The sequence below is a fragment of the Narcine bancroftii genome, chromosome 3 (genome assembly GCF_036971445.1).
Source record: "Narcine bancroftii isolate sNarBan1 chromosome 3, sNarBan1.hap1, whole genome shotgun sequence".
Classification (NCBI taxonomy): Eukaryota; Metazoa; Chordata; class Chondrichthyes; order Torpediniformes; family Narcinidae; genus Narcine; species Narcine bancroftii.
The window spans coordinates 334,916,256-334,942,453 of record NC_091471.1 but is presented as its reverse complement, the minus strand read 5'-3'; the positions used below and the strand labels follow the sequence as shown (position 1 = coordinate 334,942,453).

General features: G+C 42.7%; 2 protein-coding genes across 3 annotated transcripts in view; one reads left to right on the top strand and one right to left on the bottom strand.

Moving 5' to 3' along the window:
• Nucleotides 1–9,644, top strand: part of LOC138759260 (crossover junction endonuclease EME1-like) — a 48,451-nt gene extending 38,807 nt beyond the window's left edge. For both annotated transcript variants that reach the window (XM_069929389.1, XM_069929388.1), the window contains exon 9: nucleotides 122–9,644. In XM_069929389.1, coding sequence (XP_069785490.1) covers nucleotides 122–289 — 168 coding nt within the window. In that variant the 3' untranslated portion in view covers nucleotides 290–9,644. The remainder of the gene's footprint in view (nucleotides 1–121) is intronic.
• On the bottom strand, nucleotides 5,129–26,198 carry lrrc59 (leucine rich repeat containing 59). Its single transcript, XM_069929390.1, has 7 exons — nucleotides 25,981–26,198; nucleotides 25,036–25,095; nucleotides 15,710–15,868; nucleotides 14,384–14,488; nucleotides 11,524–11,596; nucleotides 7,325–7,495; nucleotides 5,129–5,506 (listed from the first exon to the last, which is right to left on the bottom strand). Exons 1-7 carry the CDS (start codon nucleotides 26,113–26,115, stop codon nucleotides 5,265–5,267), a joined length of 945 nt encoding a protein of 314 aa, XP_069785491.1. The 5' UTR covers nucleotides 26,116–26,198; the 3' UTR covers nucleotides 5,129–5,264.

Genomic DNA, 26,198 nt, shown 5'->3' with positions numbered 1-26,198 from the left:
AGGTGTTTTTCTTGCTATTCTTTTGTTTCCTGTTGAGATGAATAGAAAGAAGCGCTAATTGCTTAATGTGGTTGTTGTTTATGTGTCACTGGTGCAACTTGTCTGTTTTCCCTCTGTTCAGGCTTACCAGGTGTGCAGTTCTGAACAGGAGAAGGAGAAGCTTCTTGCTGATGTTCCTGTCCGCCGTGGAGAAGGAATAATGTCAACGACACAAAGAATTGGGCCAGAGTTGTCGAAACGGGTCTATTTGCTGATGACTTCCTTGGAACCAGAAAGTTTTCTTGAGTAGTAAACCCATCAAGTATCTGAAGCTCCCAAAATTTGTTTCCATGGACCATCAATGTTCCTAATCCTTCTGATGACTGGCACATCAGTCAAACTGGCTGTTGATAGAGTGGCCATTCAGCTTGAATCACAAGTTGCTGCTGTGGTCATGGGCAGATAACAGGAGAAGTCATTGTGCTTATTGTACTTGGTCTTGAGAAGTGCAAAGTGAGTGCAACACACCTGAAGTTCAAACATTGACTCCACCTTTGATAATTCCAAGGCCAACTCTGACTGACCGTTTGGGAGTGAGGCCGAGCTTTCTTTAGAACTTGTAATGCATTCCCTAATCAGACCATGGCTGGAGTATTCCCTCCAGGGATCTGGCCAAGTTTTCCTCCACTGACGTGACAGAAATTCTCAGGTAGTAATCTCGTCACTCTATTGCAGTAAACTGAACTTGTGGGAGAGGCTGAGCTTGTTTGATAAGTACAGTTTCAAAGGCCTGGTGAGTAGCTTTGGTAGGGTCCTCAGAGGAAATGCCTCATCCAATGTGGTGTAGGCCTCCAGATTCCAGCTTGTGTTTACTATTCCCTGCTGAGTCTATTGATTCTGGCTATTGTCGCACTTAATGGGCACTGGAGCTTGGAGTAACCTACACTGTGGATAATTAGCTTTTTAGTCATTGATAGAAAATGTGGTCATTGGGTGAGCACCAGCTCTGATGGGCTTCACATCTGTCACTTGTTTATTCCATCAGCCTAAAAAAAAGAGTAACCAATTAGGTAAGGTGTATTAAAATTAACTGAACCAAGCAAGAAATAAATTGGAAGATTGGAAAAAAATAAAGTTAATGTGGATATATTTTCAGTCAGGATGAAGATTTGGATTTGTATTTAAGAACCTGGCAGATTATTGCTGTATTATTAATAAGTTAGAGCTTTGTAACGCAGAGGGAGACGATTCAGTTTTATATTTGCTGGCTCTGAAAGTTTCTCTTGCACTCATCTTTCCCCACGCCTTTCTACTAACTCCGTTTCAGAAGTCAGTATTGAATTCTCTTTTCCGGCATAACATTGCAGATTATAATTTGCTGGGTGAAAAATTCTCTAATTATTTGTCCTCAGTTGTGCTCTTTGGTTACTGACCATTATGCCTGGAAACTTTCACCTCATTAACAGCTCATCAAACTCTTCATAATTTTAAACTTGTTGATCACATCTTACTTGAACTAAGAAATAATTTTATTCCTGAAGTGTAATGGACTAGGAATGTAAGCAACTGCATGTTGCATCTGTACTTTGATTGCTCAAGAGTAATCCTGGATTGTACCTACCTGAGCTGATACCTGAAACGTGAACAGAAATTCACTCAAAACAAAAATTGAGGTCAAGAAGCGCATCTCAAAATGCCCTTACTGGCATTGTACATGTTAAATAAATGTGACTGCAGCTTGGGTTTGCCATTCACACTCCAACTTTTTAACTGATTAGATATAATTGAGGTCCGTTTGTGCTTTTGTAATCACATTGGCTCTCAACGTCCATAGAAAGTTGAAGGCTAATTAAATGATGCAGGGCTCCATGTCTAATGAGCAGCATTATGAAGCATGGTCCCTTTGGCCCAATGCCTTCATGTTGGCCAAGTTGTCTCCCTTTGAGCTAGTCTCAGTTTATCTGCCTTCTGCTCACATCCCTCTCACCCTTCCTATACATGTCTTTTAAATTAATTCTGCTCGCCTCAAACTCTTCCTCTGGTGACTTTCACACACCACCCTCTGGGGAAAACAGATAGAGCAGATAGTGAGGTGAAGAAGGATAAAGGTCGTGCAATGACTACATGTATAGACACAAATCAAAGGTTTGTAAGTGATAGAAATGTTTTTGGGTGTATTTATTTCAATGCAAGGAGTATTGTCAGAAAGGCAGACGAACTTAGGACATGGATTGGCACGTGGGATTATGGTATTATTGCTATTAGTGAGGCTTGTTTTCAGGACTGGCTGCTCAATATTCTGGAATTCCATTGTTTCAGACATGATAAAGGGGGCAAGATGAAAGAGGGTGTGGCGGCATTGCTAGTCAGAGATATCACAGCTGATCTTGTCTAGAGGCCACGTGAATGGAGATGAGGAATGGAAAAGGTTTGACCACTCTGATAGAGAAAATTGGCTCCTCCAATCTGTAGAGATAGCAGACAGATATAAGAAACAAAGTTGTGGTAGTAGATTTAACTTTCCACATATTGATAGGGACTCCCTTACTGTAAAAGGGCTGTATGGCTTGGAGTTTGTCAAGTGTGTTCAAGAAAATGTTCTAAATCAATATATAGAGGTACCAACAGGGGAGGATGCAAGACTTGATCTTTTATAGAACCAGCCAGGTCAAGTGACCACAATGGCATTAGTTTCATTAATTATGAACAAAGATGGGTCTGGTCCTCGAGTTGAGATTCTAAATTGGACAAAGGCCAATTTTGTGGAAATGAGAAAGGATTGGAATAAGTTGTTTTCTAGCAAGTTCAGTAAGTGAAAGGGGTGAAATTTTGAGAGTTCACATGTTCTTGTCAGGATTAAAGGCAAAGTTAACAGGCAGAGGGGAACCTTGGTTTTCAAGGGATATTGACGATCTGGTTAATAAAAAGATGTGTAGCGACTTAGTTCCAATAAAAGTTGCTTGGAGGTTATTAGGTGTCTGAGAATTTCTTAAATAAATCAGTATTGAAGCCCAGTTGAATTTTCTCAATCTTTAATAATAAACTCAAAAGGGCTAATGTCTGTAAAATACCAATTAATCTTTAACAAGTAACTTTCCGTTCTTAGGTCCCTATAATGTTCTGTTTAATGGTCCTTGTACAGTAATTTATAATTTACAGTAGCATAGCGAACTTGCCCTCCTCAGATCAACAACTGCCGACGCTGGCTGTAGAACCTATATTTAAATGCGCCCAAAACTACCATGTATGTGCCTTTGAGTGTGCTAGCTCCCAGCTCCAAGCACTAGCTGCCAGCTCTGAGCCAACCACGCACGCACCTCCAGCACTGCAACATGCCAGCTTTCGTGCCTGTTGGCACCCATGCAGTCAACATGGCCATGTGTGGCCTACTAACCTTCGGGATGCCACCGACGCCTGCAGGGACCAACGGGCACTAGCTCCTAATTACTATAATAAGACACGATTATAATTGCTATCATAAAGAAAACCTACACAGAATATATCAATATAATAAACAATCAACTTCGTAACTCAAAACGATATGCAGGTCTTCTTTCTTTCTGTTTAGCCCCTCTCTGAAGTCTGTGTAATGGACAAAGTACAAACATAAAATTCCAACAAAATAAAGTCAATTTGTAGTTAAAGTTCCTTCGTCTAATGTAGAATCCATGACCAGAAAATCTCAGACAGAGCAGACACCACTTTCCTTTTGAATTTAACACGAGGGATGTCATTTGGCTTACTTTTTCCAGCAGTCCCCTTCTTGTAAGAACTTGAACTTTTAGAACCAGATTTTGAAGACTTAATTAATCCTCTCAATTTTAAAGAATGAGTCTCTTTAACCCTTCATAAGGTTATCTGAAGCCTTCTACACCAGGAAAATAATCCCATCCTACCCAGTCCCTTTAGAACTTGAGGCCTCCCATGCCAGCAACACCCTTGGGAAAGCTTTCTGTGCCCTCTTTAGTTAATCACATCCTCCCCATGGTGTGGGGACCAAAACTGTGCATGATACTCCAGGTCTGGTCTCACCAATGTTTTTTCACTGTAACATGACGTCTCAATACATGTAATCAACATAAAGGAAGGGAGAAGGCAGACTAGGAGATTGCTTCACTGAGCCCCTTCACTCTGTCCTCTGCACCAGTAAGGTGTACCAGTGGCCAACCACTTACATTCCACACACCATGGCCACCTCATATTCTGTTTCACACTCTTCAACCAGACTGCATTAACAATGACTTCTCCGTTTCCACACTTCTTTCTCTATCCCAATCTCCTTTCTGCCAACTCCCCATCTTCAATCAGAGAACTACCCTCTCCCTATCACTTCTCAGCTTCTCTTCTCCCTCCCACTTGTATTCACCCATAAGCTCTTACCTGTTAACCTGTACTCCTTCCTCTTCCTTCTCTCCCCCCACCAACCTTTTCATTCAGACATCTGCCTGCTTTTCCAAGATTCCCAATGAAGTTATCCTTCCTTATGGAGGTTTCATGATCTGATGAGTTTTTGTTTTTAATTAACACTTTACCCCAGTATCTGCAGATTTTCTTATTTAACTCAACCCACCAGCCTGCATTTGGCCCGGTACGGTCCCTCAAACCCATCCAATAGCACCTGCCTCAACTACCTCCTCCAGCAGCCCATTCCATGCACCCACCATCTTCGTTGTAAATGCAAACAAATCTGATGCATTTGGCCCCTCCAGTACAAATGCGGGCCTTGTCCCAACCAGAAAAACACATTTTCATCGCCACACTCTGTTAAAATTTCCTCGATCCAGGCTGACATCTTCCTTTGCAAGCCCATGCCACAAAAATCACTACCACCACCAAAGCCAAATCTAAAACCTAGTCTGCTAATGCAGAAAATTTAAATTTTTTTATTTAACTTTTTAAAAATTTAGACATACAGTATGATAACAGGCCATTTTGGCCCATGAGCCCGTACTGGCCAGTTGCATCTAATTAACCTCACGCCCGTAGATTTCAAACGGTGGGAGGAAACTGGAACCCCCGGAGAAAACTTACGTAGACACGTTGAGAATGTACAAATTGTTTCCTGACAGTGCAGGGGTTGTAACAAAGTTGCACTAACTGCCACCCCTAAAAAGACCATTGAAAAATAGCCTGGATACCATATAGGCTGTTGAATGCAAACTTTTTTTTTTTATTTTGCAGGGTGAGTGAGTAGCCATTTGAAGGGTCAATGTGCAATAGAAGAACACATTCAGTGAATTAATCATCAATTCCATAGGAATTCCAGTGACTTCCATCTGGTTCGGTCATGGAAACTGTAGGCTGCGCAGAATATGCTGGAGAACCTTGTTTCCTTGTAGGGCATTAAGTGCATCCTCGTACAGATGGTTAACGGTACTGCACAGCTGCTCGTGTGCCAGCTGCGTCCCCCTGCACATTACCACCATGGTGAACAAGCAGAGCAGCAGCAAGAACAGAACCTTCAGAAGGACTGGGCAGACCGAGCGCGTCTTCTGGGACTTGGCTGGACTTGCGGCTGTAGCTGGTTCTAGAACGTGATAGAAAAAAACAATATTTACAAGAAATGCACAATTACAAGGCAGCTGGAAGTATAGAATAAAACCAGAAAATACTGGGGATACAGTCAACTCTGACAGAGAGGAAGTTTATTCAAGACAATGACCTTTCAGTGTCATCAACTGGAAACATCAAATATTTTTCTCTCATCACAGATGCTGCAAAGCATTCCCAACATTTTAATATATGCAAGAAACTGGTTCTCAGCTAATAAGTGCCCATTGTAATGGATGAAATTCAGCCTCTGAAGAAGGGACAACAGATGTTGGCTCTCAGCCTCTGCTCTGGCACGACAGGGACGGAGAGAAACCCGCCTCGAGGGAATGCCTTCCTCATTGCACAGAGCAGATTTTCCCCTCTCTTGGAAACATGCCATTTGACAAGTCTGGTCCATTTTAAAAAAAAATGTAATCATGAAGAATTGCCTCAGAAAAGACTGGCAGATTAACATATTATTCTGCTATTTGCTAAAAGCAAGAAAAGCTAGGGAAATATTATACCAGTTGGCTAATTATTCATAACAGCTCCAAAAAGATGTGAAGGATGGAGTACAAAACTCAACTTTTCACCACTGGACAGAATTTGCAGTTGTTGACAAACTTTGTCACTTCATTGATTCTTCACAAATGTGACAGATGTCATTCAACAGACACCCCCTGCATGCCCGATATCAGCCACCCATTTATACTAATCCTACAGTGTTCCTATTTTTTAAAAATTCTCCAAACATTCTCAACAACGACCCCAGATCTCCCACACACAAGCAATGTGTAGAGCTGATTAAATTACCAATCCGCATTTCTTTGGGATTTAGGAGGAAACCAGACACCTGGATGGTCTCAAAGAAAGTGTGCACTCCCCACAGGCGGCAGTCTCACAAGCTACACATGGGAGCTCTCAAACAGAAGGCAAATTACTAAGTACATTGATTGGTTGAGAGATGGGTGACAGCAAGAATAATGATCAGTTCAGAGACTGCTTGGTTCCTGGTAACCAGAGAATGTGTTGGAGTGTAACTAAACACCACACAGACTAAAGTGGTTCCTGGTGTTCCACAGGATGTGTTGGGGTGTAACTAAACACCACACAAACTAGTGTGGTTCCTGGTGTTCCACACAGGATGTGCTGGGGTGTAACGAAACACCAGACTCATTAATTACCATGGAAGAGACTAAAGCTAAATTGCCAATGGCTCAACGTGGAAACATTCAAATGCAAGGACTTAGAAATTAATTGTTTAGAGTTTTTCACCATTTGGAGCAAGACCTGACATATATTGGACATTTTTTTTAAAAGTCTTGAGCTAAGAGAAGAGTAAGTATTCAATGTATAATAGAATGTTGACTTTGGAAGAGGATGATAGGAGTTGAGGGAGAATATTATCTGCTCAGTGGCCTCGTACAGTGAATTACTCTGGTCTTTTCAGAGAGAGAATGTGACACAGCTTTGCAGGAGTAAACAATGTAAAGGTACTCCCTGGAACTTGGTTTCCCTCCACCTAACCTCTCAGATCATCCACAGCCATCTGCGGTGGCTAATTGGAAATGCTAGAAGAATGTACAAATTTGACCAAGGCCTTTCAGAAGTTGGAAACGTGTGGAGAATTTGATAATATTCCAGATTCACCAAATGCTGAGAGATCAACTACTCGTTTTAAACCTGACGAGTATTCAGGGACACAGTGCCCTGCGTTGATCTGAGCCCACTCTCAAGCCGACTCCCATCCAATTAAAGGCAGATTTATACAGCAGATGCACTCTGAACAAATGGCACTTTCTAATCCACTTACTTTCCAGCACACCATCAGGACTCTGCTCCTTGGCCTCACTCGAGCGTTGGAGTTTCTGTGCATCATACTCCCTCCTGCGCCTCTCCTTCTCCTCCATTTTCTCCCGTTTGCGCTGCTCTCGCTCCCTCGCTTCCTTGGCCTGCAACTCTGCTTCTCGTCTTTTTTCCATTTCTGTAACAAGACATTTGGCTGTAAAAATGAAAGTTTTTGGATGGTCTGTGCTGTTGTTCTTTTGTTAAATTAGACATACATCTCTGTAACAGGCCAATTTGGCCCTATGAGTCCACCCGCTTCCATTAATCTACATCCCAGTATAATTTCAAAAAGTGGGAGGAAACCAGTTTTTTTTTAATTATATAAAATTTTTAACCATACTTGCAGTCAATTACAAAGTTTGAAAGTAGAAGTATAAAAATAAATCCAATATTTACTCTGATCCCCACCCACCCAATAAAAGACCCCCAAAGAAAAGATGTAGATATGGAAAAAAGAAAACCAAGAAAAAGATAGTGAAGAAAGAAAAAAGCCGAATAGACTGCTAAAAAGTGCCGCACACTCCACGGATCACAAGTTCATATTCTACTTGGGTTTCTTTGGAGATCAACACAGGTCTTGAGAGCTCGGAAGAACACAACTGAAGATTTAAACCTGAGATTTGTAAATATGGACACCAAACTTGGAAAAATGTCATACTTATTTCTTAAGCTATAGATAATCTTCTCAAGAGGAATACAGCTATGCATTTCTGCATTCGATGTGACTGAGTTCTAAGCGACTGCTATGCATTTTCTGGCCATTGCCAATGCAATCTGAACAAATTCTGTTTGATGTTTGGATAGTTTCAATTTAGGTCTTATCACTGTAATATTCCCCAGTAAAAATAACTCTGGGTTTTGTGGAAATTAAATTCCTGTAATCTGCTCTAAAAAATGTCCTAAATCTACCCAAAAAGGACTCACTTTAGAACATGACCAAGTTGAAAGTAGAAAGATTCCTACTTCTTCACCACATCTAAAACATCAGTCTGATTTTAATTTATTTAGTTTCTGTGGCATGAGATTTAATTGATGCAAACAATTATATTGTACTAATCTATATCTTATATTTATCCTATTAGTCATACTATCCCGACATAGTTCAGACCAGGTTTGCTCATTAATTCTTACATTTAAGTCTGATTCCCATCTTTGCCTGGACTTATGAACCCCTTGTTTGAGGGTTTCCATTTGAAGGGTAGGAGAAAACTGTTGTTTTCTTATCTTCCACCCACACATATAATCAATGTCTGTAGGCATCTCCCCATCTCTCTCCCCCCACACCGAGTCAGAAAGTCGTGGGTTCACTGGACATTCTGAAATAAAGCAAGTTTCTGATACCCAGATCATCCTGAAGAGTGATAATCTGTTGCTACATTTTCCTTTATGCGAAATGTTACAATATTGCCTTGTCTGCCTTTTCAAAAGATCCATTCAATAGTAGAGTGGAAGTTCTCCATCCTCATTCTAGTAACAACTGGATCTAGAGCAGTGGTTCTCAACCTTCCCTTCCCATTCACATACCACCTTAAGCAATCCCTTACTAGTCACAGATCACTTGTAGCATAGGGATTGCTTAAGATGGAATGTGAGTTTAGGGGGGCAGTTTGAAAAATCACTGTTCTACATTATAACACTGTGGAAACCTGGGACCAAGAGATTTCAGATACAAAGTCAATCGATGGGACTAATACAGGAGAGTGATGCCGAGGTCAAAGATTAGCCTCATTGTCGTAAAAGGCTTCTACCGATGTGCTAACATCAAATGCATCTCAACAACACAAGAGTTTGCAACCACCCTTAAAACAGAAAATCACATTCTATTCACAAAACATCTTTTGTTACTTGCAAACAAAGGAAGGAGGCTTTGACTCTCACAGGGGCTTCTGGCAATAGTTTTCATCAACCTGTCAAAGTTGTTTGGGAGTGAAAAAGCCCTCCCTCAAAACCAGCATCAAATGACTGGATGGAATGTAAACTAGGCAGGACTCGTGTTATCTGATAATTGCAGCAAATGAAACAGGCCTGATAACACAAGTCAGGTACGAAACAAAACCTTTTACAACAGCAGCAAGATGTAGGAATTCAAAATGTATTCGTAAATGAGAATCAAAATCTATTCTGTCCTCAGATAGTATAGCTGATCCAATGAACAGATTCCCAATCCCATGGTGGATCTGCACTGAAGCAATCTGATGTGCCACTGCCTAGCTGGGTAAATGGTTCCCACAGTTTTTATTTAGCTTCTAGTGCCCTCTAATTAGTGGGCTCTTGGAACCCTAATACGAGTCACAACTTGGTAGGTGAAGGGCTGCCTCCCTACTACAAATCCAACAGTTTCAAAGGTCAGAAGCAGAACTGATCATTGTCACTTGCAGACTTTTGTCATAGAAGGATGAACACATGATGTGGGCAACTTCAAGGAATACTTCTCATCAGTCTTTACTGTGTAGAAGTCAAACAATTGGAACAAACAAGTCCTGGACTATGTATACATTAGCAAGAAGGTGTGAGTGGCCTTGAGCACAGAAATGCCCCAGGGCCTGACCAAGTGCATTTTTGCACCTTGTAGGCAGGTTGGGGAGATTTTGCAGGGGCCCTTGCTGAGATAATTTCATCTCTCTAAGATGAAGTGCTGGAAGACAGGAGGGTGGCTAATGTTGGGCCATTGCTTAAAAGGGCAGCAAGGATAAACCAAGGAACTGAAGGCAGTGAGTTTGATGCCAGCAGTGGAAAAGTTGCTGGAAGAGATTGAGGATCTACCAGCATTTGAATAGCAGGGACTGGCTAGAAGTAGTCAATATAGTCTTGTGCATGGATCATGTCTCGCGAAACTGAAGGGAGTTTTTTTTCTGAAGACCAAGTGGAATGATGGGGGCAGGGCAGTGGATGTTGTCTACACATAGGCTAATGTGGAAGTTGGGATCAAAGGTAAGCTGGAGTTGGCCAATTGGATTCAAATCTGGCTTGGAAGGAGTCAAAAGGTTGTACTGGAGAGTTACTTATCCAATTGGAGACCTGTGACTAGTGCTGGGTCCACTGTTGCTTGTTTTTTTTGCAAATACAACATCATTAACACAATTAGTAAACTTGCAGATGACACCAAATCAGTAGTACAGGTTGTACCTCTTTAATTTGGCAACATTGGGACCTGGCCATTAACAGAAAAATCTGAGAAACAGAAATTGACCCCTTGGGAAACCCTTTATGTATCACAACATCCTGAAGGGCTAAAATACAGCTGAATATAAGAAAAGAACAGGACTCCATCACCAGAACACTTGGCTGCAGTGTAAACAGACTCTGGTGGCAGATCCATAAACTAATGGCAGCAGATTCAAAACATGTCTGACCATAGAGCACTGGATTAGAGAGGTACAACCTGTATAATAAACAGTGAGGAAGGATATCCAAGTTTACAACAGGATTTAGATCAATTGGGAAAGTGAGCCAAGGAATTTAACTGGCAGTTGTGAGATGTTGCACTTTGGCAAGTCAAACTAGGGTAGGACTCGCATGGCCCTGGAGAGGACTGTAGAGGAAAGAGACCTTCAGGTACAGGTGCATAGTTCCAAAAGGAGACATTTGACTTGGCACACATCTTCATTGGGCAAGGTATTGTATACAAAGATTGGGACATGATGATACAAGGCATTGGTGAGACCACACTTGGAGTACCATGTGCAGCTCTGATCACCCAGCTATAGGAAGAACATTTAACGGAAGGATTACAAAGGAGATACGCCAGGATATTGCTGGACTAGTTGAGTTATAAGTTTGACAGGCTGGGTCTTTATTCCCTACACTCTAGGGGTGAACTTATAGATGTTTATAAAATCATGAGGGGCGTGGATAAAATGAATGATTATAGTCTTTTCCCAAAATAGATGATTCTAGAACTGGAGGGCAAATGTTTAAGGTGAGAGGGGAGAAATGCAAGAGGGACCTGAGGAGCAACTTTTTCACTCACAGGGTGGTCTGTATCTGGAACAAGCTCCTGCAGGAAGCTATAGAAACAGTAGACTTTTGAAATTTGAAAGACATTTGAACAAATATATGGATAGGAAGGGTTTAAAAGGATAAGGACCAAATGCAGACAAAGGGGACCAACCCAAGTGGGTATGCATGGATAAGTTGGGCCAAAGGGCCTGCTCTGTGACTCACCCCTCTCAACTTGCAGCCGCCGCTGCTTCTCACGATCTTGATCGGATTGAATGGTCTTCATGTAACGTAGCACCTAGGCAACCATGGGTGAAAACAAAGTTAACAAAGAAGTGCAAAATGTAACAAAAGGCCTTCCATTGAGGTCGGGTGAGATGAGAATAAGAGAACGCGAGTTAAGGATGAAAGGTGAAATGTTTAAGGGGAACCTCTTCACTCCCGAGGGTGGTGAGAGTGGAATTAATGTCAGCAGAAATGGTGGATGTGATTGCAACGTTTAAGATTGGATACATACATGGATGGGAGGCAAGGTCTGGGTACAGGTTCGATGGGAGTAGGCAGAACAGTTCGGCACGTGCCAGATGAGCTGAAGGGCCCTTTTCTGTGCCACGGTGGTGTTTGACCTATACAATACAATAGTTTTTTCCAAATATTCTGTCCACTTTCACCAAAACTACTGATATAAAGGTTTCTACATCTTAGTGGGCTCAAAAGTGGACCTGATGAGATTAAACACAGGGTGCTGTGGGAGGAAAAGGATACTGTGGAGAGACAAATCTTTGGCCATTAAAGATATCCAAACAAGAGAACTACAAATGTAATGACCGTACCCACAATGGGCAGCAGGGATAGATGATTGGAAAGTGGTAACATCAATGTTGGGGAAGTTATTGGATTAAAAAAAACAATTGAGATGACATTAATCTGAATTTGGGGAGGTAGGAGACTAATCAAGGAAACCCAGCATTAATCTCCTGTCTAATCTTGTTCTCAATGGTTGATGTAGTCTACCTGGAATCTTTTGGGCCTTTGACAAGGATCCACAAAGACTGTTGAAAATGGTAAGAGTTCATGGGATCCAGCACAATTAGACAGAATGGATCTGAAATCAGTTTAGTGACAGGATGATGGTTGAGGGACATTTCTGCAGTTAGAAGCCTGTGACCAGGAATTGGTTCTGGAACCCTGGCAATTTTGTTACCTGGTGTCAACCATATGGATGTAAACACGGGAGGTATGATCAGTACAGAGAGGTTACTGAAGTCTCCAAAATAAAAACACAGGACAGAAAGTTTCCAAAGGGATAAAAATATAACCTCAGGCAACACAAAAAACAAATGTGAGACGAAGGGTAATGCATTAAGGACTGAAGGAGTTGTATTTAAATGCATGTAGTACAAATGAAGTAGATGAGCTTAAAGTGCAAGAAAAACAGCATAATAGAGACTTGGTTGATGGAGGATTACAGCAGAGAGCTAAACAAGGACACATATCCTATCAAAAAGATAGGCTGGTATGCAAGGGGGGTGGAGTAGCTCTATTGTTTAAAAAATCAAATCAAATCTAAGCGAGAAGGAACACAGTTTCAGAGGATGTAGAATTTTTGTGGGGTTGTGTTGAGAAACTAAGGGTAAGAAGATCCTGATGGAAGTTACTTTCAAGACTTCAAATAGCAGCATGAACATCGGGTGCAAATTGCAAAAGGAGTTAGTGATTAAAAACACAATGGTAATGGGGGAATCTTCAATATACAGGTAGACTCGGAACTTCAGATTGGAGTTGGAATTTGTGCAATGCCCATGAGATGGCTTGAGAGCAGCTTGTGATCGAGCTCACCAGGAGAAAAGGTGATTCTTGATTTGGTGTTGTGCAATGAACAGGATTTAATTAAGGAGGTTAAGGTGAAAATCATTTAGAGGAAGTGATCAGAATATATGATATTCACTCAGTATGTTTGAGGGAGGTTAAATTCAGGCCTTTGGAAGAAAGATAACCTTGTTGAAAGGGAGGGGGTCATTTGTGGGGAGAATTTTTTTCCCTTTTTTATTAAGTCAAAAAATGGGGGGGGGTTTAAACTACAGATTATGGATCAAATCACAGAACATCATCACATCAGAGAAGAATGAAATATATAAGGGAATTTTTAATTGTATAATTTTTGTATTCGATGTTATTTTTGGACATAGTATGAGTTATGATTTGATTGTTTAAATATTATAATTATAGAATTTGATGTCCTGAAATAAGTTATGTAATAATTATGGTTACGTTTCAAATTTACAATCGATGTGACATGTTCATGATTTAATTTGTTATCATTTAGCATATCTTATGCAAAGGGTTTTTGTTAAACTCAGTAAAAATATTTTTAAAGAATTGGGGGGGGGGGGGGAAACTCTCAATGAAACCTACTGAGTTTTTAAAGAGCCAGTGTAAGAATCTACAACCAGAGGGCATAGGCTCAGCATAAAAGGATGTCACTTTAGAACAGATTATGAGGAGAAATTTTTCCAGCCATATGCTGGGAAATCTGTGGAATTCATTGCCACCAGATGGCTGTGGAGGCTTTGGGTCGATTTAAAGCAGAGGTTAAAGGGTTTTGGGGGGGAGGCAGAATGGGTTGAGTGGAATATCAGAGAAGACTCATGGGTCGAATTACCTAATTTTGCTGGTAGAGTTGAGACCAGATAGAAAACGCCAAGTGGGTGCAATTGATACAACAGTGGAAATTCAAACACTTTTTATCATGTTCATAAACTGAGCTGTGCATGGTTTTCAGGCAGCCCCTTCCTAGACTGGGAAGTGGTCACCCCTTCTCCCTGAAGTTTTGGAAATGGCATGCATTTTTCACTCAGTTGTGAACTTGTGGAACTCTCGACCACAGAAAGTTGAAGCCAGTTCCTTCGATATATTCAAGAGGCAATAGGAAGCGACCCCCATGGCTAAAGGAATCAGGTATAGAAAGAAATCAGGAATAGGGTACTGATGTTGTATGATCATCTGTTTGGGGCAGGCTCGAGGAGCTGAATACTCTTTCTTCCTATTTTCTCTGTTTCTTCATTTCTATCACACGGAAACTAACATTGGCTGCACTTTGTCTGCATTGCTTCTCATCCAGGCAATCCCCTGCCACCTTCTTGAGTGTTGAATCAAGCGGATTTCCTTTTAAATCCAACCATTTCAAGTTCTGTTGAGAAAAAGAAAGTCCATTATCCCCACTGTGAGACCATTAAACACGAAATAACTGCTTCTCATCATTTACAGTAATGGGGAGAATTGGGGCCCACTCAGGTAGCAATAATGTATTGCAAAGATTCACTGACTTTTGTTCTTTAATGGCAATCAAAATCTTTCCTTTGTACCAACCAATGTTTTCATTGTCCTTTCCCAGAATTTGTCTGCAACGACTTCCATTTGTATTGCGAACATTTCAAATTCCATGCCAGGGTTTGAATGTTCGATTCGATATTTTTAGATCCTGCCTTTTAATTATTAACTCATTAAGCCTGAACATAACTAATGACTCCTTCCCTCCGGAATAAGAGAAAACAAGCCTAAACTTTCACTCAGAAATCATTTGAAAGTTTGGAAAGTTAGTAATTGTGTGAGGTGTAATATTTAAGATCAAGGTACAGTAATATTGTAGGAGGAAAGGAACATTATGGTCTGGATTTACTGAATTTTCTAATTATTCTAATGATGAAAATGAAGTGTTTGCAGCTTAGTTTTAACATTTCCCTGTCAACAGATCCAATGGATTATCAATTTGCAGCTCAGAATTAATTGTCTTCAATCACAATATATTAAACATCAACTTTACACTTTACTCAAGTTGCTTCTTCCTTAACTATGTCTGAGTTCAAAGTCCTCCCTGAGGACATAACCGCAATGTTTTATTGTTAAGTAAACCAAGCTTCAAATTCCACAAAGTTAATGGCAGGTCTGCATTCTTTCATTCCACCATTATCACGAAGATTAATTTCTGAATCTCCGTCCCTTCAATGAATTAGGAATCCCCCTCCCAGTCAAAATCTTCTGAACAGTTCCACATCAAAATCCTTCAGGGAATAAATTAAATGAACCACAATAAAATAAGTATCTGTGATCATGTTCACAAAAGAAAACATACCGAGTTTAGAATTAGTTTTCCATTATGCAAGGACAGCCTAGTCATTGGGTAGATTTAAAATGGAGGTTGATAGTTCTTGATTAGTAAGAGTGTCGAACGTTATGGGGAGGAGGCAGGAAAATGGGGTCAAGAAGTAAAATACATCAGCCATGAATCGAATGGCAGAGCAGACTCAATGAACTAAATGGCCCAATTCTGCTCTTGCATCTTATGGAAAGCACGAGTTTGAGCAAGAGACGATGAGAGAAAACAATGCCTTCTCTTGTGCAGACCCCTTACCTTCAGCTGAGCAAAGCTAACTGGCAAGTTTATCAGCTTGTTGTTGTATAGGTCCAGATGCTGCAGGTTAATGAGACGCCCAAAGTCCGAGGGAAGCTCCTGCAACTGGTTCTTGCTGAGGTCAAGTTTGATGAGGTGCGTCAAGCTGCAAAACTCTGGCTGTTTTCGATGGAAAAAGGTGTTCAAAAAAGGAAGAACAAGGAAGGTTCATAATTTAATAAAACTAAACAAAGTTTCCACACAATAAAAGCAGAGAGATGAATGATCCTGTAGCTTTACCTTTTGTAGCTAGTAAAACAGAAAAGTAATAAAAATTTGGCACAGGCATCTCAATCCCATGAACTGCAATTAAATTGGCTTTGAATTGATTCTGCAGAGTTCTCATAATATTTAACTTGTTCATATCATGCAGCTGTGTTGCACGCTTTACTTGACCTGACGTATGCCTGCAAATCACCTTGGCACACACAGGGTGGTGGTGAAGGCGGCAGAAATTACCACAAATGTGTTGTACTGACAATGTTGCCAAATCATATCTTTCACACCAACATAATGAGTTTATTTTTTTCAAACCAACTTTTTATTTTCAAAAATATCCCTATGCCCCATTAAAATATTCTTCAGCCCCATCCCCACTAGTGGGGCGTACACTCCACCTTGAGAATCTATGGGCTATACCCCTCATAATTTTGTAGATCAAATCTCTCCTCATTCTTCTACACTCCAGAGAACAAAGTTCTGATCTGTTTAACATATCCCCGTGACTCAGTTTCTTAAGTCCCGACAACATCCTTGTCAGCGCTTTCAATTTTGTACTTAGTTTCTCAAAAATGTCCATCAAATAACTCATAAGCTTTGCCATCTGTTGTCAGCAAGAGCTTCATTTCAGGTTTGTCCTTCAAAAACTCAGTGAGGAGATCACAACTAAGTTTTCTCAGTGGATTACACAATGCACAACCCACATGTTTGGATTTTCATCCTTCATTAATTTTAAACATACTGGGTTTTTTTTTAACCCATCATAGCAGGTGCTCCACCTGCAGCACAAGATATAATGTTTCCTTTTGGTATTTCATTTTCATCTAAATAATTTTTGAGCTTGCTGTAGATATTAACTTCAGTACTGGTTGTTTTTAATGATTCACAAAACATCTCTTCCAGATCAATATTTTTCATATATGCCAATAACAGAGCCCCGTATAGTAGATTCGTTCAGTTGTATTAAGAACTTTTGTGATTTCAACTTCTCAATAAACTATTTTTCAACATCTTGACCCATACCATCTAATCTGTTGCAGACTGTACTATTACTCAATTGCATTGTCATCCTTTTGCAGAACTGTTTTGAGAAACAATGATATTGCCAGTTTAATCAATTCCTCCCCATTCGTTTGATTCTTCCCATGTTTTGCTATCAGCGGAAATTTCATAGCCAGCTTCAAGGATACGATTCAGTACTGTAGTTTGTGCAGCGAATAGTTAAGTGATTTTTCATCTGTTCTCAAACTTCTCTTTCAGTGATCTAAAATATTCCAATTTTGAATTGACAAGGTTAGGATGTTTTACCCTCAAAAGAGCTTCAAGGTGGCCTGCTTTCATTAATTCATTTATCAAAGTCTGTTGGCTTAATAAGCAAAAAGGTTCACATACATCATGTGCAGCAGGTTTAAACCCAAACTTCAAGAACTCCACTGAATATTGACAAATCTTTTGTTTGCTTGGTCTGCTCATTTTGAATATACAACAGCGTAAGCTCCCTGAAACAGATTAATAGAACAGCGCAAGCTCCCTGAAACAGATTAATAGAACAGCGCAAGCTCCCTGAAACAGATTAATAGAACAGCGCAAGCTCCCTGAAACAGATTAATAGAACAGCACAAGCTCCCTGAAACAGATTAATAGAACAGCACAAGCTCCCTGAAACAGATTAATAGAACAGCACAAGCTCCCTGAAACAGATTAATAGAACAGAACAAGCTCCCTGAAACAGATTAATAGAACAGAACAAGCTCCCTGAAACAGATTAATAGAACAGCGTAAGCTCTCTGAAACAGATTAATCAATATTTTATTATGCTTTGGAATTGAAAAATATAATAAAAGTAATGTTGGAAACAAAGGAAGAATATTTACCCTTAAAATAAATTGGAAAAAAAAACACTAGCACAGTTTCTGACATTTATTTTCCCCCGCAGAGAGTGCATCAAAAGTGTGCTAACCTCGTGCTTTACTTTCTGGGGTCCCTATTTTTTTCTGATTTTGGCGTCCCCCTCAGCTTGGCACCCGGGGCGGGACCCCCCCCCCTCCCCCATCAATACGCTGGAGCACAAAGATACATACAGATGCAGGTCTCACTCAATACTGAATTGAAAAAGTAGAGGGGTATGGAAGGTGACACAATTGAGATCATTTGGAATCCTCATTGCCAATGAGATCATTTGGAATGGGTGATAATAAGACAGGTCAGAAAAATATATAATTATAATGTTAAACAAGGATAACAACAGTTAAAATAAGAGAAACAGAGACATCAGAAGAGCAAAAACATGTGTTATGAAAATGAAAAGAACAAGTGGAAGTTACCACAAATGTGTTCTACTGACACTGTTGCCAAGTCACATTTTTCACACCAACATAGTTTATTTTTTCAAACCAACTTTTTAATTATTTTCCAAAATATCCCTACGCCCCACTAAAATATTCTTCAGCCCTATGCCCCATTGGTGGGGAGTACACTCCACCTTGAGAATCTATGGGCTATACCCCTCATAATTTTGTATATCAAATCTCTCCTCATTCTACACTCCAGAGAATAAAGTTCTGATCTGGTTAACCTATCCCTGTGACTCAGTTTCTTAGGCCCGACAGCATCCTTGTCAGCGCTCTTTCAATTTATTGATTTCTTTAGAGTAGTTAGGTGACCAAAACTGCACACATTATCATGGTCTTGCATGTGGAATACCAGGTAGCTAGAATCACAAACAACAATGAGGAAGTGTACAGGAGGGAGATAGTTCAGCTAGTTGAGTGGTGTCACACCAACAACCTTGCACTCATTATTAGCAAAACCAAGATGATGATTGTGACCTTCAAGAGGAAGTCAGGAGAACATGAACCAGTCCTCATCAAGGACTCAGGAGTGGAGAGGTGAAGAACTTCAAATACCTGGGTGTCAACATTTCCCAGAATCCGTCCTGGAGCCTCTGTGGATGCAATCACAAAGGCGGCTCACCAGCGGCTATACTTTGTGAGGTGTTGGATGAGTTCAGTACATCACTGAAGAAGCTCATAAACTTCTACAGGTGTACCGTGGAGAGCATTCTGGCTGGTTGCATCACTGACTGGTACGGAGGTGCCAAAACTCAGGACAAGAATAAACTCCGGAGGGTTGTTAACTCAGCCTGCGACATCACAGGCACCAGACTTCACTTCATCAAGGACATCTACAAGAGGCGGTGTCTTAAGAAAGTAACCTCTATCCTCGTAGACTCCTGGAATCCAGGCCACGCCTTCTTCACTCTATTACCATGGGAAAAAGGTACAGGAGCCTAAAGAAAAGCTCTCAGCAGCACAAGGACAGCTTCTTCCCCGCTGCCATCAGAATCCTGAATGTTCAATGAAACAAAGACGCTGCCTTATTTGGACTTTTTGTGCACTATTTTTATTTATTGTTGTAAGGTGGATGATATGAATGTTTACTCTGTGACATTGCCACCAAACAATGAATTTTGTAACTTGTTAATGTCAAGTTCTGATTCTAAAGTCGGAATAAGAAAATGAAAGCTCTGTTTATCCAACAGAATCTACTACAAAGGGCACATAGTTACTAATAATAGGATTGGGCAGGAATTGCATGAGTTTATGAAAAATAATTCATGCATGACAGATTAGTACAAGTTGCTTTAAAGCTGTAACAAAGTAGATTTGCCCAAAGCAGTTTTGGTGCATTTAGAGATTCAGAAAATCTTCAATTAGGTGCCATGTTAGATTATTAAACAAAATGATTGCGCATCGTATTGGGGAGGTAACAGATTGGTGTGGGTTGGTGACTGAAGAAAACACCAGAGGTGTATCATCTAGTAATCATTAGATCAGAGGGTGAGCGAATTTAATTCTTGGGAGTCACAATCTCAGAGGATCTTTCCACAAGCAAACACACCAATGGCATCATGAAGAAAGCACGTCAGCACCTCTACTGCCCCAGGAGTTTGCAAATGTTTTGGTTTAACATCGGAAACCGTGGCAAATTTCCACAGATGTCTGGTGAAAAGTACGCTGTCAGGCTGCATCATGGTCTGGTATTTGGACACCAATACCCCTGAGTGTAAAGCCCTGCAAATGGTAGTGGACACAGCCCAGAACATCACGGGCAACATCCTCCCCACTATCAAGAACATCTACAGGGAACGCTACCATCGGAAAGCAGCATCAATCATCAAGGATCTACACCACCCAGCACACACTCTGTTCTCACTGCTACCATAAGGAAAGAGGTCTAGGTGCCACAAGACTCTCACCACCAGGTTCAGGAGCAGCTGCTACCCCTCCACCAACAGACTCCTCAATCACAAACTCAATCAAGGGCTCGTTTAAGGACTCTTACTTCTGCATTTTATTGATTTTTTTTTCCTCTCTCTGTTTGTTTACATTTCTTTGCATATGTATGTTGAATAGTTTTTTTCGCACTGGAGTAACACTGGTAATTCTGCCTTGCCCGCAGGAATCTCCAGGTTGTATGTGATGTCATAATTGTACTGACAATAAATCTGAAATCTGATTGACAAAGAGTCATTTCATATCAGCAAGTTTTCATCAGTGGGGCACTGCCGGGACTGGTGTTCACTCTCTATAATAACAAAATGGATGCGGGGACCAAGTCTCCAAAGTTGGGTGGCAGGGCACCTTGTGAAAAGAACCTGGGTAGGCTTCTGACACCTATAGACAGTTTAAATAAATGAGTGACACCATGGTAGATGGAATAGAATGAGAGATTGTACACTTTAGTGGAGAGCATTTGTAAATGATAATGGAATGAAAGGTATTAGTGTTCAGAAAGACCTCTGTGACCCTGTACACAAATCACTGGAGACAACACACAGGAACATGAAGAATTAGTCAATAGGGGTTTTTAATGCACAAAAGCCGTGTTATTCTCTGCTCACATTAAGAAAAAAGGCCTTTTATGCAGAGGACAGAAAAGGCGAAATGTGCAGTCCTTTTACCCAGAGGAGATTCCTGAGCCGGCTTCTGAAGATCAAGGAGGCAGGGCGGTAGTGCAATGACATAGAACATACGCACCAGGAAGTGAAAGTGCCCTATACACAACAATGGCGACTGAGGAGCAAGTACGAGCGCTGTTATAAATCTGTCCAAGCAGTCTTAGAACTCAGGCAAACCTTCTGCGCATCATTATCACAGATGGGTTCTTTAAAATTCATGATCCTGGGTCGCAGGCTGATGATGTCATCAGCCCTCCCCCTTTGGAGCCACTTGGACACACATCCTTGGCGGAGGGAACCCAGATCACATGGGACCTGCCAATCCACCTTTGTACCTTTCTTGCAGGTAAGTGGAGCATTTTATTCTTAAAACACACAATCGAGCCTACATTCACATCAGATGGCAGCACTTTCCACACTCCCACCACTCTCCCTCAGTGAAGAACTTCCCCGTTCTCCCTAAACCTTTCCCCTTTCAGCTTAAAATCATGACTTCTTGTATTTATTTCCCCAATCTAGTCTGAGAAGCAACTATCCACTATCACTCACTGTTTTCTCCCACATAGTCAATTACAAATCCAATTTACAACCTCTCCAGTGTCAAAACCTTCTGAACCTCCCACCCACATGGTACCTTGTCAAAGGCATTACAAAAATCCATGCAGACAACATGCACAATCTTTCGTTCATCTACCTTCTTGATAACCTCCTTGAAAAACTCTATGATTAGCTAAACACATCCTTTCACGCACAAAGCCATGCTGAATGTCCTTAATCAGCCCATGACTGTCTAAATATCGATATATATCCTGCTCTCAGAACTCCTTCCAATAATTTAGCTACTACTGATATCAGGCTCACTGGCCTATAATTACCTGGTTTATTTTTGGAGCCTTTTTTAAACAATGGACAACATGATCAGGAAAGAAAGGAATGGATTACTAAACAAAAACCTATCCACCTCTGCATTAAATGTTCCACAGATTCACCACCCTCTGGTTGAAGAAACTTTCCCCTCTCTGTCCTAACGGACATTCTTTTATTGCAAAGCCATACCCTCTGGTCCTAGACTCTCCTACTACCGTAAATATCTTCTCCATGTCCTCTCTCTCCTTTCAACAAAGTTCAGTAGGTTTCAATGTCATTACACCCCCCCCCCCCCCCCCCCCATCCTTCTAAACTCTAGTGAGTACAGGCTTGGAGCCAAACATTAATACGCTCATCCCCAGGAACATTCTTGAAAACTTCTGGACCCCCACCAACATCTTCCTTCGATAAGCAGCCCAAAACTGATCGCAATATTCTAAATGCAATTTGACGGATACTTTATAAAGTCTCACAATTACATCCTTGCTTTTAAATTCTAGTCCTCTTGAAATTGCAATAGTCTTTCTTACTACTGATTTTAGGCAATCCTGCACAAGGACTTTTGTCTCTTTGGACCTCTGCTTTCTGAATGCTCTCCCCCTTTAGAAAATGATCTGTATTCATTGCTTCTACAAAAGTCCATGACTATATATTTTCCTTTACTGAATTCCATCTGCTCATCTTCCCCAATCTGTCCAAGTCCCTCTGCAGACTCTCAGCTTTCTCAACAATACCCACCCCTCCACCAATCTTTGTATCATTTTTAATTAGGTGCAAGGCCATCAAAATCATTTTACACACTGTGTGAAAAGCAGCAGACCCAACACCGACCTCCACTAGTCACTGACAGCCAGACCCCCTTTAATCCCACTCTGCCTCCTGCTGAGTTGGAGGTGTGGAGGTTACAATAGGGTGCAGAGATGGGCGGAGAAGTGGCAGATGAGTTCAATCCAGTAAACGTACAATGACATACTTTGGAAAGTCAAAATTGAAGGTGGAATATATAGTTAATGACAGCATTTTTTTTTAAACAGTGAGGAGGATCAGAGAGATCTTAGAATCCGGGTCCAAGATCCTTCAAGGTTGCTGCGCAAGTCAAGTAGGGAGGTTAAGAAGGCATATGGTGTGCTGGCCTTCATTAATCGAGGTATTGAGTTCAAGAGCCGTGAGGTAATGTTACAAGACTACAAAACTCTAGTTAGACCACACTTGGAGTATTGTGTTCAGTTCTGGTCACCTCATTACAGGAAGAATATAGAAGGTTTAGAGAGGGTGTAGGGGAAATTTACAAGGATGCTGCCTGGATTGGAGAATGTGTCTAACGAAACAAGGTTGACAGAGCTAGAGTGTTTATAATTGGAATGATGAAGAATGAGAAGTAACTTAATAGAGGTGTACAAGATTGTGAGGGGCTTAGGGTAGACAACGAACACTCTTTTCCTGTAGGAAAGATGTCAGAGGCAAGGTTTTTTTCTTTAAAAATACAGAAGATAATGGGTGTCTGGAATGCATTTCTGGAATGGTGGAAGCTGATACAATAGGAACATTTAAAATATTCTTAGATAAACATGGATGCAAAAATAGAGGGTTATGGGGTGAGGGATGGAAGGATTAGATTGATGTGGAGTAGGCTTACATAGATCAGCACAACATTGTGGGCTGAAGGGCCTGCCCTGTGATGTAATATTCAATGTTCTGTACAATGTGTATACAGGAAGAGGTACTCAGTACGTTCAACCATCTTAAGACCATAAGGCACAGGAACAAAAGTAGGTTATTCAGCCCATCATGCATGCCCCGCCATTTAATCATGAGTTGATCCTTTTTCCCACTCAGCCCCTCTCCCAATAACCTTTGATGCCCTGGCTAATCAAATGCCTACCATTCCCTCTCTTAAATACATCCAATGATCCAGCCTCCACAGCTGCCTGTGGCAATAAATTCCACAGATTTACCACCATGACTTGAAATTCCACTCATTTCTAAGTTGACACCCTTCTATCCTAAAGTTGAGCCCTCTCTTTCCTACCATGGGAAACAACCTTTCTACATCTACTCTATCCACAACTTTCAATATTCAAAATGTTTCAGTGAGATTCTCCCCTCATGCAAAATTCTAACTAATACAGGTCAAGAGCTGTCAAACTCCTCCCTTTCATTCCCAAAATCATCCTATTGAAATTACTTTGAACCCATTTCCTAACTCAAAGAGACGCAGCATGAGAAAGGCCCTTCACCCACCATCTACTCGCTCATTTGTACTAAACTAATTTTTTCGTAAATGTTCTGGAGACCTCTGATTCATACCTAGTTTGGTGTGGCAATATAATTTGCAGTCTTTAGGCCCTTTCAAGCAAGGAAAATGGTTTGCCGCCCTTACGCCTCGAGGCTTACCTTTCTGAATGCATCATGGCCGGCTCTGAGGCACCAAATCAACCCTTTTTGGGGAAGGATAATCAGCAGAGCGCTGCACTCCGCCAGCTGGCTTAAATGTAAAGCCACTGCAAGCGGCTGGTTAGGGGCGGGCTGATGACGCCATCAGCCCATGACCCATCTCTCCACTCACCCCTCTCCTTCCATGACCCCCGCAATGCAGAGGCGGTGGGCAGAAGCCATCGGGGCAACAGGGGCCGGCAGGGCCATTGGGAACCATTGGGGTAGCAGGGGCCAGCGGCAGGTGGCCAGTGCAGGCTGTGACAGCCTCACCTGGTCACTTCAGTCTTTAGGGCTGCTCTCTGCGGCTCAAAATGCGGCAGAGCAATGGCTGTCTTCCCTCCCCACCATTACCCACACAGCTGGAACTGTTCTGGGAAACACAGAACGGTTCCAGCTGTGTGGGGGATTATGGGAAGACAGCTATTGCTCTGCCGCATATTTATGAGGTGGCGCTACGGCACGTCACCCCGCTTCCATCAGCTCCGGAGGGCACTATGAGGCACCGCTCAACATGGATGCGGCACTGGAGCAGCCTTTTAGGGTTGCTCTACGAAAGGTAGGTTCTAAGTTTTCCCTCCACGTTTGTAGCTGGCCTCCATGGCCTACTGTCTCTGACAGGCCTCTCCCTTGAAGGTGCTTTTCCCAGTAAGGGATATTCTGTGGCCTTTCTTTGCCCCGACGTGTTTCACACATGACATTGAATTGCCAGCTATCAATCTGTTGCACACCTGATGCTAGCTTCTCTTCCACCCACTGCAGGGAAGTACTGACATTCATCCACAAAACAGACACATTAAAGACTTACTGGCAGAGTGATCAGACAATTACAGGACAGATCCAGGATAGTGGCCTTCGGCAAGGCTGCCTGCAACAAATAATATTACCAGATATAGGCAAATTCACAGCAAAAATTAGAAACAGAATCAGAGAGGAACTGGGCAAGAAACAACTTTACTCTCCCTATATCCCCTCTCCCCATTCAGTTTGGGGAAGTGGGGGACAGGGATGGGGGGGGGGGGAGGACCAGAGGAGGAGGGGGGATGGGGGAGGACCAGAGGAGGCGGATTGGGGATGGGGGGGACCAGAGGAGGGAGTTGGGGGGCGACAGGACCGGGGGTTGCGGGGCGACAGGACCGGGGGTTGCGGGGCGACAGGACCGGGGGTTGCGGGGCGACAGGACCGGGGGTTGCGGGGCGACAGGACCGGGGGTTGCGGGGCGACAGGACCGGGGGTTGCGGGGCGACAGGACCGGGGGTTGCGGGGCGACAGGACCGGGGGTTGCGGGGCGACAGGACCGGGGGTTGCGGGGCGGACAGGACCGGGGGTTGCGGGGCGGACAGGACCGGGGGTTGCGGGGCGACAGGACCGGGGGTTGCGGGGCGACAGGACCGGGGGTTGCGGGGCGACAGGACCGGGGGTTGCGGGGCGACAGGACCGGGGGTTGCGGGGCGACAGGACCGGGGGTTGCGGGGCGACAGGACCGGGGGTTGCGGGGCGACAGGACCGGGGGTTGCGGGGCGGACAGGACCGGGGGTTGCGGGGCGACAGGACCGGGGGTTGCGGGGCGACAGGACCGGGGGTTGCGGGGCGACAGGACCGGGGGTTGCGGGGCGGACAGGACCGGGGGTTGCGGGGGGGACAGGACCGTGTGGAACCAGAGGGGGTGGTGGGGAAGGAGCAGAGGGAGGGGAGGGAAGGGACAGAGAGAGGGAAGGCGTGCCGTTGCCTCCCAGCCCCGCCGAACCCTCACCAGCTCCCGTACGGGCGGCTCGCTTATGCCGCTGAGGCTCAGGTCCAGCTCATGTCCGTCCAGCCTCTCCCGCAGGCCGATCCCCGGGGTCGGGGTCGGGGTCGGGGACGCCTGCTTGCCGCTGTTCTTCGGCATCTTCCCTCCGAGGGCCGGCTCCAAACGCCGAAACTGGAAGAGGGGGGAGCGGGGCACAGAGCGTCGACGTCACTGGCCAATCG